The following is a 19,286-nucleotide window of genomic DNA, read 5'->3' on the forward strand; positions in this document are numbered from 1 at the left end:
GCCTTGGCGTCGGCAGTTGAGACGCGTAGACTGGGCAGAATGCGAGGCCGTTGGGGCGCAGAATTTACACGACGGATGGTGGGAGAAAAAGGATGCGCATGCGTGGTGCGTCCGCGGAAGGCTAGGCTCGGAGAGAAACGCAGGAAAGGGATACTAGGCCCCGGCCACTTCGAGGAGACGGAGAGAACTGCGACGAATGGAAGGGATTAGATAGTCGAAGGCGGAGTTACAAAGACCCTGAAAGAATTTCAGGTCTGGTGTCCTTTCTGGAAAGGTAAATGCGTCAGGGAGGCGGGACTTTCTAGTTATCAAATCACGACATGCAAATGAAGTGGATAGGCAAGCCAATCAAAGGGTCCAGAGGAGTGTATCATTGACTTTCTTCGAGTAGGCGTTCTTCGAGTGTTTCTGGGGATTTGCATAATATATGCAAATAATTTGAACAAAGACAAGGAATGACCTACTCTTCCAAATTTTAGAAGCGAGTAACGACGGTGGACATTTGACATTTAATTTTATGCTCAATCATTTTCAAAACAGTTTTTATACTTAATGTTCTTTCAACAGTGAGTTTCAGCTTTAATGGTAGTACTATTTCCTCTCTTTGTTTCTTAGTACTTGACTGTAGAATCCTTTGCCTCTCACCACACCTACTACCTACTCAACATTTTCCTGTTAAGTTTTATGTATATTGGCCTTTACAAGGTAGAGGTTGACATCCAGACGTCTCCCCCAAACACTTCATTCTTTGAGACATATTCTTTCATCTTTTCATCTTTCAGTGAATCTTGATACTTGGATGGGTGAAAGCAGATTCCTTATGGATTGGCCAGTGAACTCCAGAGATCTTCCTGTCTCTACATCCCAGTGCTGGTTACAGACACAAGTGACATGCTCAGCCTGTACAGGGGGTCCAAACTTAGGTCCTCATACTTGCATAGCAAGCATTTCATCCAATGAGCCATTTCCTCAACTCTAGAAATAACATTTTCTAACTTATTCATTTTTATTTTACATGCATGCATATCTACATATATGCATGTGTACCAAGTGGGTTCCTGGTGCTGAAGAGATCAGAACAGGATGTGGATCTCTTTGAATTGGAATTACTAGTGGTTGTAAGTTCCCAGATATATGCGTTGGGAATCAAATCCAGGTCCTTTGAAAGAACAGCAGCCAGGCAGTGGTTGCAAACGCCTGTAATCCCAGCACTGTGGAGGCAGAGGCAGGAGGATTTCTGAGTTCAAGGCCAGCCTGGTCTACAGAGTGAGTTCCAGGACAACCAGGGCTACACAGAGAAACCCTGCCTCGAAAAACCAAAAAAAAAAAAAAAAAAAAAAGAAAGAAAGAAAGAAAGAAAGAAAGAACAGAACAGCAAGTTTTGAGCCAACTCTCCAGTGGCCTTCAGTAACAGTTTGAGATACCAGAGACAGGCATGGGATATTGTAGAGGAACAACCTGACTGTCCTGGTGGGAGCAGGTTAAAAGATATATGCGGAGAGAGAGGAGAGAGAGAGGGAGAAAGTAGCACTTGATATCCACAGTAATTCCAGTGCTGTACAGGCAAGAGACGGTGGATCCCCTAGGACTCTCTAGTCTGCCAGCATACACTCTTACGCTAGTTCATGGCCCAGGAGAGAACACATCTCAAAACCACACACACAACCAAGGTGGGTACAGTCTGAAAAACAGCAGCCACGGTTGCTCTCTGGCCTCCGTATGTCCCTTCTTTCTCTCCTTTCTCTCTCTCTCTCTCTCTCTCTCTCTCTCTCTCTGGCCTCCGTATGTCCCTTCTCTCCTCTCTCTCTCTCTCTCTCTCTCACACACACACACACACACACACACACACACACACACGGTGCAAATCTTAGTCCATTTTGTGACATATTGAAACTGAAATGCTGACTGGTGTCAAGGGCTGAAGAATCCTGATCCTCTCCCTACCTACACAAGAGCTACATGAGAGTTTTACACTAGGGGAGCCATTGCTGCAAAATATAGCAGGTACAGGAGACAGGAGTAGAGGTTTGCAGGCCTGTACCTAGCTAATGTAGGTAAATAAAAGATTCACTCGTCCAATAAGGACAATGAAGATGAAGAGTGAGCAGGACACAGTTAGGAATTAGCATGTGGGGGCTGGAGGGATGGCTCAGTAGTTAAGAACACTGTCTGCTCCTCCCGAGGTCCTGAGTTCAAATCCCAGCAGCCACATGGTAGCTGCACGCCCTCTTCTGGCCTGCAGACATACATGCAGGCAGAACGCTGTATACATAATAAATGAATATTTTAAAAAAAAACTTATTTAAAGAATTTGCATGTGCTTATAGATCTTGTAACATAGCCGGGCGGTGGTGGCGCACGCCTTTAATCCCAGCACTTGGGAGGCAGAGGCAGGCGGATTTCTGAGTTCGAGGCCAGCCTGGTCTACAGAGTGAGTTCCAGGACAGCCAGAGCTATACAGAGAAACCCTGTCTCGAAAAAAAGCAAAAATAAGTAAATAAATAAATCTTGAAACACCCCACTTAGGGCACTGGGTACTCAGCACTGTTAAAATCTGTCCAAATTATTAAGTAACAAGTTCTTTAAGTACTCTTCTGATCACTTTCCTGTGACCCAAAGACACTGGAGCATGGGACAGTTTGATTCACTCACTGGTGCCTTGTTAGACTCCCCCTTCCTACCTGCCCTGGCTCTTTAAGAGGAGGACGATCAGTCAAAAGCTAACCAGACTACTCTTTGCTAATATAACCCCCCTTTCCTTTTTTTTTTTTTTTTTAGTGTTTTTGGTTTTTTGTTATTTGGAGACAGGGTTTCTCTGTGTAGCCCTGGCTGTCCTGGAACTCACTCTGTAGACCAGGCTGGCCTTAAATTCAGAGATCCACCTTCCTCTGCCTCCCACGTGCTGGGGCCTAGGATTAAAGGTGTCTACCACTATGAACCACTATACAGTCTTTAGAATACTCTACAATATTGGAGAAACAACTTTAGCTGTTTGTCCTCATCCAGGGCTACTCAGATAGTTTATACTCATCTTTTTTGCTATCACAGGCATCCATAAACTCCGAATGACCTTCTGCCATTTCCACAGTGGCCTAGTAGAGATGCTGCTAAAATTGGTAATGAGGGACAATTGTGTAAGTTTTAAAATTCAAATCGTTTGCATGAGAGATTTACTGTGATTGATGCTACCCCTTCCCTGGGTTTATAAGCAAAGATGTCTGGCTCACTTGGAAGCTGCCTGGGCTGCGTCCGTTGGTGTTAGAATACTGGGCCCAATTAAAGACTCCTTTTCGATGATCCTTTCTTGCCTGGTTTTAGTAGTGTGGGCTGAGCTGGCAGTGGAGAAAGCAGCAGAGATGGCGGAGGCAGTCTGCCTGACAGCTGAAGAGGCGGCAGCCCATCAGTTTAAGAGCATGTAGACAGGAACAAGGGGAAGAGAGGGTAGGAAGGATGGAGATCGGAGGCTGAAGAGTAGGAAACTAAAATAAACCAGAGAAGAGCTGGCAGTGCACCCACCAGTCCCAGCACTCAGGAAGCAGAGGCAGGCAGATCTTTGTGAGTTCTAGTCCAGCCTGGTCTACATAGTGAGATGGTGCCTCAAAGCAGGGGAGAGGGTAACTGGTGGGATAGCTCAGAGGTTAAGAACACTCGCCACACTCTTACAGCCTACCCGGGTTCACTTTCCAGCACCCACATGGTGGCTCACAACAGTCTGTAATTCCAGTTCCAGGGATCTGATGCCCTCTTCTGGGGAGGCACCAGACACGCATGCAGTCCATAGGCTTACAGGAAGGCAGAACATTCATATCTATAAAGCAATAATTAAAAATAAAAGATCCAGAGAGAAGAAACTGCAGCCCCAGTCATTGTTAAGTGTGACGGAGAACTGTCAAGTTTTCAGGTCAGGACCTTGGATACCCTGGGCAACAGCTGTAATGCTGTCTGGTGTCCCGGGCTGAAGGATCCTAGGCTCACCTGCCAGGAAGCTGCAATTCCAATTACTGCCAAGGAGTTAAGAATCCTGATTCTGGGCTGGAGAGATGGCTTTGTGGTTAAGAGCACTGACTGTTCTTCCTAAAGGTCCTGAGTTCAAAGCCCAGCAACCACATGGTGGCTCACAACCATCCGTTATGATGGTTAAGACTCCCTCTTCTGGAGTGGCTGAAGACAGCTATAGTGTACTTACATATAATAAATAAATAAATCTTTTCGGGCGGTGGTGGTGCATGCCTTTAATCCCAGCACTTGGGAAGGCAGAGGCAGGTGGATTTCTGAGTTCGAGGCCAGCCTGGTCTACAAAGTGAGTTCCAGGACAGCCAGGGCTATACAGAGAAACCCTGTCTCGAAAAAAAAACAAAATAAATAAATAAATAAACCTTAAAAAAAAAAAGAAGAAGAAGAAGAAGAAGAAAAAGAAAAATCCGGATTCCTCTCCTTACCTACACAAGGGCTACATGAAAATTTTACACTAGAGGGCGTCATTACTGCAGAAACAGCGAAGACCTTTACTTACAGAGCTGATGGTCATTATCTGGGTAGAAAAAAAGGACTGCAGATTGGGACCCTAAACCTGCACTTTCCAGACTAAAGCAGAATCGTGAATTTGAGTTCAGCTTATGCTACTTGTGAGTTTGGGCCAGCCTAAATTACAAGTGAACTTAAATTACAAGTGAACTTTGGAGAGGGAGGGAGAAGAAAAGAATAAAAAGGAGAAGAGAAGGAGGAGAGGAGAGATGGATGAAAGGAGAGGAAGAGAGAGGAGGGGTGGGGCACTACGGACATGACAGCCTGTTGGTTGGTGAATGTGACTGATTTTGCAGAGGACCAGAGTTTAGTTCCCAACATCCCTATCGGGTGGCTCAAACTCCAGCTCCAGGGAGATTCTGTCCCTCTGGGGTCCTAGGGCACCTATATTCACGTGCAACATGCTCCCATGTACACACACAATCAAAACTAGGTTTTAAAAACTGCAGTCTTGCCGGGTGGTGGTGTCACACGCCTGTAATCCCAGTACTCTGGGAGGCAGAGGCAGGCGGATTTCTGAGTTCGAGGCCAGCCTGGTCTACAGAGTGAGTCCCAGGACAGCCCGGGCTATACAGAGAAACCCTGTCTGGGGGGGGGGGGGGAATTAAAAAAAAAAAAAAAAAAAAACAAAAAAAACCAACAAACAAAAAAACTGCAGTCTTGCTTAGGAATGTAGCTTAGTGATAAAGCATTTGCTGGAGTCCTTTAATTCCTAGCACCAAATAAAATTTGTGTGTGTGGTATATTTATGTCTGAGTCACTGTGTTGTCCTGGCTGGCCTGGAACTTACAATATAGACCAAGCTGGCTTCAAAGTCACAGAGATATACCAGCCCATGCCTCCTAGAGTGTTGGGATTAAAGGCATGCACCACCATGTCTGGCTTAACCTCGTTAATTGTATGCATATGTGTTTTGGGAAGGGTGTATGTGAGAGCATTGCCCACAGACAACAGCAGAGGGTGTCAGAACCTCTGGAACTGGAGTGGGTCCTAGGAACCAGTTTTTGTTGTTGTTGTTTTGTTTTGTTTGTCTAGGGACTAAAGTGAAAGGCTCAAGTATGCTCAGGCAGGCACACTGCTCTGAACTCCATTCTCAGCCCTGGTCCTCTTTTAAGAGCAGTGTGTACACCTCCCCGATGAGCCCTTTCCAGCCCCCACCTCTCCTGAAGCTTTGCACAGTTACTGGATCTTTCTATGGGAATTAACAAAAGGACCTCTCCCTCACTTCCAGGCCTGGAGATTGGGGCTGCTGTATATGAAACTATTTCAGGGAGTAAAGCAAGATGGCCTGGGGATGTATTTTACTTGAGTGGGAAAGCCCTGGCTTGAACCAAGTATTGCAAGAAGGAAAGAAGAGTGGGTGAATCTAAATTCTGTGGCCAGGGACAACTTACCTGGATCCCTAGGGAGGGGGAGGCCTGGTCCTTAGGTCCCTTGCTTTTCCTGGTTTGTTGGCTGCTCCACAATGTCTATCATTTAGACATGCTCAACTTGCCGTATTTGCCTCTGGGTAGCTTCCCAATATACCCCCTCTTCCCTTCATTAGTAGACAGGGGCTTTTGATTTTGGAAGTACTGGGAATTGAACCTAGGGCAAGGCAAGCATTCTAGCCATAGCTGCAGCCTGGACTTGGTGGTTCTTCCTCATGAGAATCCCAATGGTATCATGAGGCCTTCACCCCATCCGTTCACTCAGGTTTCAAACATTACTGAGGACTTCTGATAGGCCAAGCACAAAAGCTAGGCTCTCAGCTCGGCAGTGGTGGCACACACCGTTAGTCCCAATACTCAGGACACAGGCGGATCCCTGAGTTCGAGGCCAGCATGGTCAACAGTATGGGCTCCAGGGCATCTGGGGCTACACAGAGAAACGTCTCAAAAAACAAAACAAACAGAAATCTTAGCTGTCATTCTCATTTCCAAAGTAAAGCTCGAGAGACTGTGTGATTGTCAGGGTCACAGATGGGGAGATGAGGACTCTGTCAAGGTCACTCTCACCCCCGAGAAGCTCCTGTGAGCCTGGACAGATAAAAGATATCACACAAAAGATATTCTCTTTTGTTTTGTTTTGTTTTTTCTAGACAGGGTTTCTCTTTGTAGCCCTCATTGTCCTCACTTTGTAGACCAGGCTGGTTGTGAACTCGAACTTGCAGAGTTCTGCCTCTCCCTCTGAATGCTGGGATCAGGGGGGTGCACCACCACTGCCAGGCACACACCTATATTCTTTGAGGTCAAAGCTATCTTGAAACTCTGGAATCTCCCCTCAATACAAAGTATCAGCCATAGCAAACCCATCAAATAATAAGGATGGTGAATCCTTTACCCTTCCCTCAAAGATGCTTCCTTTTCCTCCCCAACATGTCCCCAGTAACTGCAGAGCTGGCTTGGCCCACTAGGGAGCATTATTTATTTAGTTTGACTCTGGCTCACAACTGCTTCTTTTTTCCATGCTGCTGTCCTTAGAAGCTCCTCAGTCCCACCATGTTATATCCTCCTCCAATTAGGGCAACTCCGAAATAGCTTTCTTGGCTGGGGGACCAGTCGGCCTCTGGTGGTCTTTGTTTTTCTCCTCATACATCAGAATCCTGGGAGAGACACAGGCGTCAGGGACAAATCTCTCAAGAGTGCAGAAGGGAAGGAAGAGGAAGGGCCAGGAACACAGCACTGGGGACTGCGGGGACCAGAGCTGTGGGTGGGTTGGGGATCATGAAGGTCTTAGAAGACTTCCTCTGAGAAGGGTGGGTGACTGTGGGGACAAGACTGGGGCTATGGAGAAGACAGGCAGGTCCCGGGAGGGAGGCTGGGATCTCACATTCTCAAGATGGCAGATCTCTTGCCCAGCATCATTCTGAGAAAGTCAGAGTAGCCGAGCGTCTCCTCGGAGCCACTGGACACCTCTCTAATTAATTTCTTCAGCTCTAGGTGGGTCTTGGGAACCCCAAGTTTCTCCAGCATTCGCTTCAAGGACATAATATCTGAAGGTGGAAAAGGAGGGTCTCCTCTCTCTGCCATCTTGTACCTCTACGTACCCCCCCACCCTTGTATTATTGGTTGTGGCTAGACCTTTTCCTGTCTACAGGGGACAGAACTAGTATACAAGGCCTCCATTTCCCTAGGTCCATACACTAACCCAAACCACCCTTTTCTCACCGATATCTCCATTTCCATTCAGATCAAACTCCATGTACTTCGCTGGGTGGGAAAGAGAGCAGAGAGAGTCATTGCTGTTGTGGGGTTGAGGAAGAGGTGGCTGAGCAGTGCCAGGGTAGAAGATATGGAAGGAGGTAGCGTGGGATAGAGGCTCGTGAGGGCCTGTGGGGTGCGAAGATGGGGAGAGCAGGGAAAAGGGCCATACATGGGAAGGAGGAACTTGAAGGCAGCCTGCCTCCTTCTCCACAACAGTCAGGGCCCCCCTCCCGTCTCCAGCTTCCCTCTCCACCCTCAGCCCTCCTCACTCTTGAAGGCTTCCAGTTTGGACGGCAGATCCTCATCAGTGCTGTATTTGGGATCATCAAGGAAGTGCTGTTGAGGGGCAGATAGGAACGAGGGAGGGGGCAGGGGGTGTCATCCTGGTCAGCCTGAGGAGCACCCCCCCACACAATGACTCCAGCTTTTACCTTGTTGATCCCATCCAGCCTCTCTTCCTGCTGGGCCTTCAGCAGTCCAAAAGCTTTTCCTCCTGAGGGGTACAGAGGTTAGCAGCCTCCCTTTCCTCCTCCCCGTGCCCAGCCCAAGGGTTACCCAAGTGCTGCCCTCTGAGCTCCTCCAGCAGCCCCTGCTGGCTCCCCCAGCCAGGCCCAACTCATGCTGGCTCCTGGTTCTGTGTGGCCCACCTTCCCTACCCTGCAGATCTCTGCTTTGGCTCATAGTTCCTCAGACGCTGGTAGCCTTAGGTGGGAGACACCGAGGAGGCTGGCAGTCTGTCTGCTGGCTCCTCTCTCCGCCAGCTCCCGGTCTCTTGTGGGACTGTTCTCCTGCTTCCCCTTTCCACTCATTCCCTCCTTGCTAACTCCCAGGCATCACTTCCCCATCAGCTTCTGCTGACACCAGCACCCCAGGAGAAGGCAGAACGGGTTGAAAAGGGAGATAAAAAAGTAACATACTGAAAAATTACTTTGGGGGCTGGGGCGGGGGCTGGGTCTCATATCCAGGCGCTTGGGAGTTCAGGCAGCCATCTGGCCTCAGCCTCCCGCAGCTGGAACCGCAGCCCTGGGACACACCTAGCTCCACACAGTTCCTCCAGGAAAGCAGATTGTACATGGGAGAAAGACTTAGATCAGCTCCCGGAGGTGTGGAAAGGCACCAGGATCTGAGGGACCAAGCATATACCCTAGGCCTGCAGTCTAGCGCCTAAGAGAGGTTGAGGCTAGAGGATGCTGGGAGATAGAGACCAGCCAGGCCAACACAGTAAGAACCTGTCTCGGACCCAAACCAAGGGAGCCACAAATGATGGCTTTCCCCAGATCCTGAGGTGGAAGCTGGGAGGTTTACTTGAAATTTCCTCAGGCTTCATGATGCAGGTTAAGACAGGCAACTGAGGAGAACCGGCTGACTGTCTCCCGTATGGAAGAGAGAGGCTGAAGTCTGCAGGCTGCTCCAGGAATGGGATGAGCTGAGCCTAGGGCCCTGGAAAGGAAGAAACCTCTCTCTCAGGGCTACAGAGGAACACCCAGGACACGGAGATCTGTCCCAGGAGGACTTGGGTTTGTGTTCTTCAGGCTCTTGAGTGCCAGCCTCCTGCCTCACCTGTTTGAAATCTTTAGTTGAATCTACAAAGTCATTTGAGAGTTTAAAGAGAGCTTTAGAGGAACAGAAAGTGAGACTGAAAGAGACAGCAGACAGAGCCACTTCCTGTCCCTACCACAGGCTGAGCAGGGGTCTAACTCATGCAAATGCCCTCCCCCTTGGGGGGGGGTAGCCTTGGTTCCCTCAGTCACTGGGTCACAGGGGGAGGGCAGGCTGTGACTCCAGAGCACTCAGATCCCTTCCCTTGTGCCCCACCCCCACCCCAAGCTATGTCCCCTTGCACTGCAGGCAGTGTCTGTCTGTCCACTCTGCAGAAGACTCCAGCTTCTTGCCTGCCTTTGTGGTGGCTACCGTCTGGCCCTGTGAGAGGCTCTGGTGGGGACAGCTCTCTAACCACGTTCATGCAACAAATGAAGACTGAATGCCTCCAGTTTGCAGGGCACACTGCTAGGCCTGGGGAGCCAACAGATGAAAAGTCTAGTCTTGTGGTCTCCGTACAGAACACTGTATGGACAGGGCAGGTTTGAATAGCATGGTCTTGGGAGATGGCCGAGAAATTGCTCTCAGGGATGGAGGAGATACATGGGTAGAAAGGAAAAAGGATGCTGATTTTCTTTTTTATTTTTAAACTTTTTTTATTTGTACTGTGTGTGCAGGCATTCCTGGCACAGGACGTGTAAGGAAATTAAAGGAGAACCTGCAGGAGCTGGATCCAACCAGTTCCCCAGTTGACTTTATGGGAGGATTCCTCCAGCAGCAACCTCAGTTCCTGGTGGAAACTGATCACACATCCTACAGTAGAACTCAGTTCTGACACCTTAGACGGCCAATCCTCTGTGTGGAGGGGTTCTAGCCTTACAAGCCTGCTCTAGGTTAAGATGCTGGTCTCCAGTCCAGGCCTCTTGTACTTCGGGCCAACCAGCCCTATAAATCAAGAATGCTTCAAGCCCCTCTCCAGACTTGGTAGTTTGCCAGGCTGCCTCACAGGACTCCAGGAAAGCGCCTCGCCCACATTTGTGCTTCATTATAAAGCATCCATCACTGTGGCGGCCAGGTGGAACTGTGAGACAAGATACTGGAGGGAGGAGTCTGGAGCCTCCATGCCCTTCTGTACTAGCAGTCCCTGGCAGCCCTCTGACCCGCATCTTCATGGGTGTTTAAGGAAGTACCAGCAGACTGGGATCTGGGATGGCCCGTTAAATCATTAGCTAATTAAATAACCAGCTATTGGCTACAGACCAGTTGAGTTGAAAGTTATAGCCCTCTTCCTCTTCCCTGCCCTTGGCAATAAGATTCCTATCTTTAGGGACTTTCCAAAAGTTACCCTATTAACAAACTCAGTCAAAAGAGTGTTAGTATAGCAGACAGAAGACACTGTATTAACCCTTTATCAGTGAGCAAACTCCGGGGGCTTTAGGAGCCTCGCCCTGGAGGTGACTGAGGCTCTGTATCTTGGTGTGAGTGACATGGGAAGAGTGAGAGCAGCAGCAGCCCCAGGGCCCGGGAGAGCAGTCTGTGGCTGGAGCAGGCTTAGAGCAGCTGCAGACGGAGGCGGCGGCCTGGAGCTTGTTTGGGGAGTAATGAACGAGGAAAGGGAGCTTTAAAAAGTCTGCCAAGGAGATGCAGGACTGTATTCCAGCACTGGGGAGGCCGAGTCAAGACTACAAAGGTTTGAGGCAAGCAGCCTTATGGAGTTCTAGGTGAGCCTGAGACGGGGTCTGGAAAGAAAAGAAGGGCCAGGGTGGGTCCCTGTGAGTGAGGTGCCACCGAGCGTGACCTGAGTAGCAAGCTGAAAACCCACATGGTAGACAGGAAGGAACAAACTTCCACAAGCCGACCTCTGGTTAGTCCAGTCATGCCCTTGCACACAGTCAGAGAATAAATAAATTTAAGAGAAAAACCAAAACCCCAAAACAAAATGTAGCAGATGAGGCCTGGGGATGGGATCAGGGCAGGAGCTGTCAGAACACTGAGGTTAGAGACCTCCTGCTGGGATGGGAACCTCTGTCAAGTCCTGCTCTCCAAGGGGGGTGACTGTGCAGCCTGGGAAAGAAATGCACTGTCCAGAAAGTGAGGGAGACAGAACGTGTGTGTGCTCATGGATGTGTGTGCACCACACAGGTGTGTGTGCGTGCATGTGTGTACATGGGTGTGAGTGTGTGTGTACACACACTTGTGGGTGTACTGAGAGTCTTCTATTTACCCTCCATTCTCCCAGCCCTGCTATTTGCCCAGGAGACTGACCTGTGCAGACCACATCAGAGGGTGCGTCTGGCTTCCAGTTAGTTTGGGCCTTGGAGGAGCCTGACAGGGAAACAATAGGATGGAGGAACTGGGTGCCCATCACCATGGCTACCTTTCCATGAGGTCACAGTGGCCCAACTCCCATAAGGCCAGCAGTCCTCCTGAGGTACTAGTGTTGGTAGCCCATAGGCAGATCGCAAATGATCAGTGATGGAAAAGCCATACAGAGTTTTCTTTTCATCTTGTCAAGACAGGATCTCATGTAGCCCAGGCTGGCCTAGGATTCACTACATAGCTAAAGAAGAACAACCGAACTTCGTGCCTCAGCCTTCCAAGTGCTGTGATTTGAAGTCACTGACATTTTTAATAAAGACATACAGGACAAAGTGCCATTGCTTGGTTTGAATAATAATTTTAAAAAATGTGTGTGTAAGCCGGGCGGTGGTGGCGCACGCCTGTAATCCCAGCACTCTGGGAGACAGAGGCATGCGGATTTCTGAGTTCGAGGCCAGCCTGGTCTACAGAGTGAGTTCCAGGACAGCCAGAGCTACACAGAGAAACCCTGTCTCAAAAAAACCAAATTCAAAAAATTGGAAAAAAAAAAAACCATAAAAAAAAAAATGTGTGTGTAGGAGGGGGAGGTCAGGGGGTCTTTTGCCTGCATGTATGTCTGTATACCAGCTCTGTTCCACAGGCCAATTGAGGGTGTTAGATGCCCTGAAGCAGGGGCGTGAGAGGGTGTGAGCTGCAATGGACCCCCAAGTCCATTGGAAGAGCACCCAGTGCACTATTGGGCTGAGCTATTTATTTAACCCCAAGAACTACTTTTTAATTCAGGAAGTTACTTAACGTGCCGGGCAGTGGTGGCGCACGCCTTTAATCCCAGCACTTGGGAGGCAGAGGCAGGCAGATTTCTAAGTTTGAAGCCAGCCTGGTCTACAGAGTAAGTTCCAGGACAGCCAGGGCTACACAGAGAGACCTTGTCTCAAAAAAAAAAAAAAAAAAAGTTACTGAACATTTGAGGCTAACCTGGTCTACATACTCAACATTCAAGCATCCTGGGTTACCGAGTAGGACATGTCTTAATTAAAATACAAATTGAAGGTTGGGTGTGTTGGTACACACATTTAATCCTAGTACCTAGGCAGAGGCAGGTGGATCTCTGTGAGTTCCAGAGTGAGGCCAGTCTGGTCTACACATAGAGTTCCAGGGCCAGCCAAGAACTATATAATTGAGACCCTGTCAAAAACAAACAAAATAAAACAAAAAACAACCAATAATAGCACAACTATTAAAGTCCCTAGAAAGCCTAAGATAATGAAAATTGTTCTTGAATACACATATGCCATGGCTTAGTCTAGGTGGACTGCCCTGGGTAGTTTTCTCAACTTGATACAAGCAGAACCATCTGACAGAGGGAGAGTCAACTGAGAAAATACCTCCAATGAGTCTGATTGGAAGAGGTCCCGCCCCCAGTGGGTGGGGCCATCCCTGGGCTGGTGCTCCTGGGTTCTCTAGAAAGCAGGCTGAGCCATGATGAGCCCCCTAGTAAGCAGCCCCCCTCCACGGCCTCCGCATCAGATCCCGCCTCCAGGTTCCCACCGGTTTGAGGTCCGGCCTTGGCTTCCTCAGGGGACTGTGCAATTCAGGACCGGTAAACCCAATAAGCCCTTCCTAGGTTTCTATTGGCCGTGATATTTCATCACAGCGATAGTGACCTGCCTAAGATGTGGACTCATATCAAGAGCCTTCATGCAGTGTCTGAATCGACAGCCATGGCAAGAGGGTTGAAAAGGGAAGGGGGAGCAGAGTCCCCTTACGTTTAGGCCCAGCCCTAGCCCAAGAGCGGGAGGAGAGACTTATACCCTAAGTCGCTAGGGCTGGAAGTCTGGAAATTCATAGTTGTGGTTCCCTATTTACAGATGTGCACACAAGTAGTGCACACAGAGTCTAGTTCAGAACGATGACTTGTAAACCATTATTTCCTAAGCCCCAGAGCACTGCCCTGTGTCAGAGTGTGCATCGCGAAAATAGAGGTTAGGGGCTTGAGAGGCGTCTCAGCACTTCAGAATGCCTGCTGCTCTTCCAGAGGGCCCAGGGATGACTCCCAGCACCCATATGGCTATGGTAATTCACCTGTATCTCCAGTCCCAGGGCATCCTATGCTATGCCCTCTTGTCTCCGTAGACACCAGGCCCACAGGAGGCCTGACATACATTTAGACAAAACACCCATACACATAAAATGAGGAAAGACAAGAAAGTACAACGTTCATCTCAAACCAGAAGGCCATTGTACCTCCCTTCCCAAATGGGCTGAAGAAAAGTGTTCTTCACAGCCACTCTGCTTGGGAGGGGGAAATTGAGGCCCTGTGGAGAAAAGCCTAAATGCTCCAGGTGCCCAGCAGGGGGCAGCACGTACCTGCCCATGGCACCCGGGTCCCGCACCCTCGGCTTAGCTACCTTACTGAGAAGGCCTCTCCCACAGCTCATGGGTGGCCAGATGACCCAGGGAGGCCTTCCCAGGTGGTATGGCTGTCCAGGTGGCTTGGGAGGGAGCTAGCCCCGGAAGTGCTCCAAGCCAGCCTTCTTAACAATGAGACAGAGTCATGTGTCACTTCACAGTGGGAAGCAACTGGACAGACACAAGAAGGGAAAAAATACATTAGTTTCAGGAAGGGGTCAAGGACTAGAAAGATGGCTCAGTGATTAAGAGAACTTGTTGCCTAGAGGCAACAGAACCTCCAGAATTAGAGTTACAGATGGGGCTGGAGAGATGGCTCAGCAGTTAAGAGCACTGTATGCTCTTCCGAAGGTCCTGAGTTCAAACCCCAGCAACCACCTGGTGGCTCACAACCATCCGTAACAAGATCTGACTCCTTCTGGGGTGTCTGAAAATAGCTACAGTGTACTTACATATAATAATAATAAAAAACAAACAAAGCTAAACCTAGAGAAAAAAAAAAGATTGTGCTAGCAAGATTGCTCAGTGGATAAAGGCCCTTGCCACCAAGACTGATGACCTGGCTGCTGTCCTTGGGACCCACGTGGTAGAAAGAAAACCCACTCCCACACTCCCACAGGTTGTCTTCCCGACCTCTACACGCATGCTGTGGCATGCATGCCTGCACACACGCAAGAATAAAAGGATCCCGACGACGGATGGTGAGGCTGAGCCCGCGTTCCCCATGGCACGCTACAATTTAGGCCTCTCTCCAGGTGCTTTCACCTCCTGTGGGTCTGTAAAGCACATTCTAGGGCATAAAGGCACCCACGTGACCTGCATGCAGTCTCGAGCCGTCCGCCACGTGTACCTGTGAAGAGCATCTCGTGTGACTCGCACTTTGTAGATTGTAGATTGTGGTAGTGCACACCTCTAATCCCAGCACTTATGCAGAGGCAGGTGGATTTCTGAGTTCGAGGCCAGCCTGGTCTACAGAGTGAGTTCCAGGACAGCCAGGGCTACACAGAGAAACCCTGTCTCGACAAAACCAAATCCAAAAAGCCAAAAAAAGAAAGAAAAGAAATGAAACGAAACAAAAAGAAAAGAAACGAATGGATTTCTCATGTGTAAGTCCGTGAGGAAGGCAGGGTAAAGCAGGTTTCTGCTGGCAATGTTCCTTTCCAGATGGGAAAACTCAAATATATCCCTTGATAGCTCTTACTCCTATGTTAACACTGCCAGGGGAAGAGGTCTAACCTGTACAGGTGAAGCTTCCAGGCACCGTCCTTGACCATCTCCAGGAGCTTCCCTGAAGGAAAGGCAGACTGGGGAGGGACGGAGGCAGCGGACCTGGGCAAGGCTGAACGAAGGAGAGGGGAAGGAGCCTAGTCTCTGAGCTGGAGGGCGTCAGAGGTTTGTTCTGGGTGAAGGTCTGGTCTTGAACCTCAGAAGGTGAGAGAACCACATCCTGGTCTCACTTACCCAATCTTGTCAAATCAGACATGAGGACATCCTGTCCTTCTATACCACCTGTCCACTAGCCGCCTCTGGAGAGCCCCAGGCATGTCCTTTTTTCTTCAGCAGGACACGCACATGATGCTTGAAGTCCCAAGCAGTGGAGGTTCTTGGCAAGCCTTGTCCTAGGCTCCGGTGCTCAGTCCTCTACGTAGACCGCACCCGTGGGAGACATGGCCGAGGTGCTGTTGGCCATCTTCATCATGGTTTGTTCAGGTGACTGGGTATTTGCTTGGAATCCAGGGTGTGGGGGCAGGAGAAGGAGGAAAGGAAGAGGTGGGATTTAGATGCTCCAGGGGGTGTCTGGTGGGAGCCCTGAGGGGTGCAGAAAGCACTTTAGAACACGGTCTCCTGTGGTCTCTTCCTGCTAGGTCACCTGCCGCCCAAAAGGGTCATTTCTATCATCCATTCTGTAGCCCTTCTTCTTCTTGGCTTCCTTTTAAGAAAGATACAATCTAAAGTCCCCAGGGGAAAGGGATAGAAAGAAAGGGCTGGTATGTTGAGATTGACTATTGCTGTTACTTTTGCTCTCTTCTTTTGAGACAGGGTCCCGGTAGCTTAGGCTGATGTCAAACTCATATGTAGCCAAGGATGGTCTTGAACTGGTTCTCCCATGCTCCCTTCTCAAGCGCTAGGATTACACTGGTGCACCACTTTGCGTGGTGCTGGGGATCAGAGCCAGGGCTTCCTGCATGCTACCAGGAGAGTTAAATCCCAATAGCCCTGGCTGTGTAGCCCAGGTTGGCCCTGAACATCCAATCCTTAGCCTCCTGACTGCTGGAATATCAGGCTTGGACGGCTGATTTTCTTTCTTTAACTATTTTTTTTTCTTGGTTTTTCGAGACAGTGTTTCTCTGTGTAGCCCTGGCTGTCCTGGAACTCACTCTGTAGACCAGGCTGGCCTCAAATTCAGAAATCCACCTGCCTCTGCCTCCCAGGTGCTGGGATTAAAGGCGTGCACCACCACTGCCTGGGCAACATTTTTTCTTTTTACATTTTTAAAGACATTTATTATTATATCTAAGTACACTGTAGCTGTTTTCAGACACACCAGAAGAGGGCATCAGATCGCATTATTCCCATTACAGATGGTTGTGAGCCACCATGAGGTTGCTGGGAATTGAACTCTGGACCTCTGCAAGAGCAGTCAGTGTTCTTAACCACTGAGCCACCTCTCCAGCCCCACCCAGCAACATTTTTAATGTTTAAAATTACATCAAGTTATTTTGGAGGTGGAACACACAGCTGTCAAGGGTCACTGAGCTCAGAGAATAACCTGTAAGAGTGTTCTTCTTCTGTAGCATGGGTCCTGGGACTCGAACTCTGGGCACCAGGCCCTGTGACAAGTGCCTTTACCAGCTAAGCCATCTAGCCAGTCTGATTTTCTTTCTTGAGGGTTTACTTCTATGCATAAGAGGTCTATTAGATTGTTAAGTTTATTAGATAGCGTACAGATATATAATTAGAAGTTTGAGAGATAAGTCTAAGGTCAAAAAATGTTACTGAGATTGATTTTAATTAATAAACTAAGCGCTGTGTCTGTTGAATATATGCATCACCTCTCAGACTGCAGACTGCAGACCTAAGACCATCAGCACTGGAGCGCTGGGGAATCCCTGGGCTCGTCTGAAGATCTCCAGTGAGCTGGCCCATGGTGATATTCTACTGATCGACTGATTGATTGATCAGGCTTTCCTTTTATGAACTAGGGTCTCACTGTGTTGCCCTGCATGACCTACAGCTCTCTGTAGTTGAGGCTGACCTTTGAACTTTTGGAGATACTCCTGACGTGGGCTCCAGAGTGCCGGGGTTACCTGCCTATCATCAGATTCAGCTTCCAATTATTTTTTATTTAAATGTTTATTTGAAGACAGGGCTTCAAATAGCCCAGGCTAGTTTTAAAATTAATATGTAGGGGCTCAAAAGATGACCCTGGGGTTAAAAGCCTTAGCTGCTCTTCCATAGGACCAGATTTAACTCCCAACACCTGGCTAGTAACCATTTGTAACTCCAGTTCTGGGAGAGATCTGACGCCCTCTTCTGGCCTCCACAGGCAGTGTGCAGGTTTGTGATGTACAGACATACATGTAGGTAAAACACCCATACATAGAAAAATAAATACTTTTTAAGTTAAAAAATAAAATCTCAAAAAAAATAGACAATATGTATCCTAGGGTGACCTTGAACTCCTGATCCTCCTGCCTCCATCTCCTGAGTTCTAGGATTATAGATATAAATTCCACACCTATGGTTTGAGACAGTCTCTCTTCGTAGCCCTGGCTGTCCTGGAATGTGCTGTGTAATCCAGGCTCAGAGATCCTCCTGCCTCTGCCCGCCTGAGTGCTGGGACTGAAGGCGTACGCCATCATGCCTGGCCCGCTACTACTTTATGTGTATAAGAATTTTGCTAAAGCCGGGCGGTGGTGGCGCACGCCTGTAGTCCCAGCACTCTGGGAGGCAGAGGCAGGTGGATTTCTGAGGTCAAGGCCAGCCTGGTCTACAGAGTGAGTTCCAGGACAGCCAGGGCTATACAGAGAAACCCTGCCTCGAAAAAAATCAAATCCAAAAAAACAAAACAAAACAAAACAAAAAAACAAAAACAAAAAAGCAAAACTAAAAATTAAATTGGTGAAAAGGAATGGGTTTAATGAGACACCTCAGGGATGTTTTCCTGACACTCCTCACCACCACATACGTGGGGAAGGAGAGCTGTGGAGAATGCTTTTCTTTTTGGAATAACTGAGTAGGCGTTCCCTGGATATTTGCTTTCTCCCCAGGATCCTGTGCTCTCTGGGTGTCTCAGCCCCCTGAGATTCGTGCGCAGGAGGGCACGACTGCCTCCCTGCCCTGCTTCTTCAATGCCAGCCGAGGAAAAGCGGCCATTGGCTCTGTCACATGGTACCAAGACAAGGCAGCCCCGGGGAAGGAGCTGAGCACTGGGACCCCAGGGTTCAGGGGCCGCTTGGCCTCTTTTTCTGTTTCCCAGTTCATGAGGGACCACAAGGCAGGGCTGCTCATACGTGACGCCCAAAGCCATGATGCCGGGATCTATGTGTGCAGGGTGGAGGTGCTGGGCCTGGGCGTCGGAACGGGAAACGGGACTCGGCTGCGGGTGGAGAAAGGTGAGGTGGTGGAGCCCTCAAAGATGCAGTGTTCCTGGAAGCTAGGCACTGTCCCTGCTCTGAGTTCCCGAACTCCTTCCTCTCCTCCATCTCCACCTCCTGCTGTAGGGCCTGCTCACCAAGCCTCCACCACAGAGCAGGCGGCCCACATCAGCATCCTCCTCCGGGCTGGAATCTACGCCCTCAGCTTTCTCTCTGTGGCACGGGCAGTACCATCTATTACCAGGGCAAATGTGAGTTGCCGAGCAGGGGCAAGGGAGCAGGACTGCGAACGGAGAGAGCTTCAGGCCTGTAATTCTGAGCAGCCCCTGCTATTTCTCCCCAGGTCCCTGTCACGTGGAGAACACGGTCACACCTCCCACAGCCTCGAAGGAGCCATTCTAAATCCCGGTGATCCAGCACTCTCAAGAGGCCAGCAATACATTTGAAATGTAAATAAAAAAAATATATCGAATAAAAAAAAAAAGCCAGCAATAAATCCTTACCTGCTCCTCTCTCCTACTTAGGACGCTTATATTTTCTTCATTCTCTAGTCACAGCGCGCGTGTGCGCACGCGCGCGCGCACACACACACACACACACACACACACACACACACGCCTCCGCTCTTAGCTCTCCCTTCTCAGGGACTACAAGGTGTTTACTGGAGCTCCTAAATACTCTTGCTCAGTGACCACTGAACCCCAGCAGGTGG

At 49.2% G+C, this 19,286-nt stretch overlaps 2 protein-coding genes across 3 annotated transcripts; one reads left to right on the forward strand and one right to left on the reverse strand.

Moving 5' to 3' along the window:
- Window positions 1-28: 28 nt before the first annotated feature.
- Window positions 29-19,075, forward strand: Ncr3 (natural cytotoxicity triggering receptor 3). Its single transcript, XM_052163061.1, is given in 6 exon segments — window positions 29-274; window positions 15,540-15,686; window positions 18,248-18,592; window positions 18,701-18,790; window positions 18,793-18,825; window positions 18,918-19,075. Coding segments are annotated over 5 exon segments (570 nt in total). The 5' UTR covers window positions 29-274; window positions 15,540-15,643; the 3' UTR covers window positions 18,977-19,075.
- Window positions 6,908-9,124, reverse strand: Aif1 (allograft inflammatory factor 1). Of its 2 annotated transcripts, none has more exons than XM_052163063.1 (6): window positions 9,015-9,124; window positions 8,141-8,202; window positions 7,979-8,045; window positions 7,674-7,715; window positions 7,336-7,498; window positions 6,908-7,108 (listed from the first exon to the last, which is right to left on the reverse strand). In XM_052163063.1, the coding sequence occupies exons 1-6, from the start codon at window positions 9,034-9,036 to the stop codon at window positions 7,024-7,026; spliced, it is 441 nt and encodes a 146-aa protein (XP_052019023.1). In that variant the 5' UTR covers window positions 9,037-9,124; the 3' UTR covers window positions 6,908-7,023. The 2 variants fall into 2 exon arrangements, with proteins under 2 accessions (XP_052019023.1, XP_052019022.1); XM_052163062.1 differs by lacking the exon at window positions 9,015-9,124 and adding an exon at window positions 8,366-8,512.
- Window positions 19,076-19,286: the final 211 nt, after the last annotated feature.

The sequence above is a fragment of the Apodemus sylvaticus genome, chromosome 19 (assembly GCF_947179515.1).
Source record: "Apodemus sylvaticus chromosome 19, mApoSyl1.1, whole genome shotgun sequence".
Lineage (NCBI taxonomy): Eukaryota > Metazoa > Chordata > Mammalia > Rodentia > Muridae > Apodemus > Apodemus sylvaticus.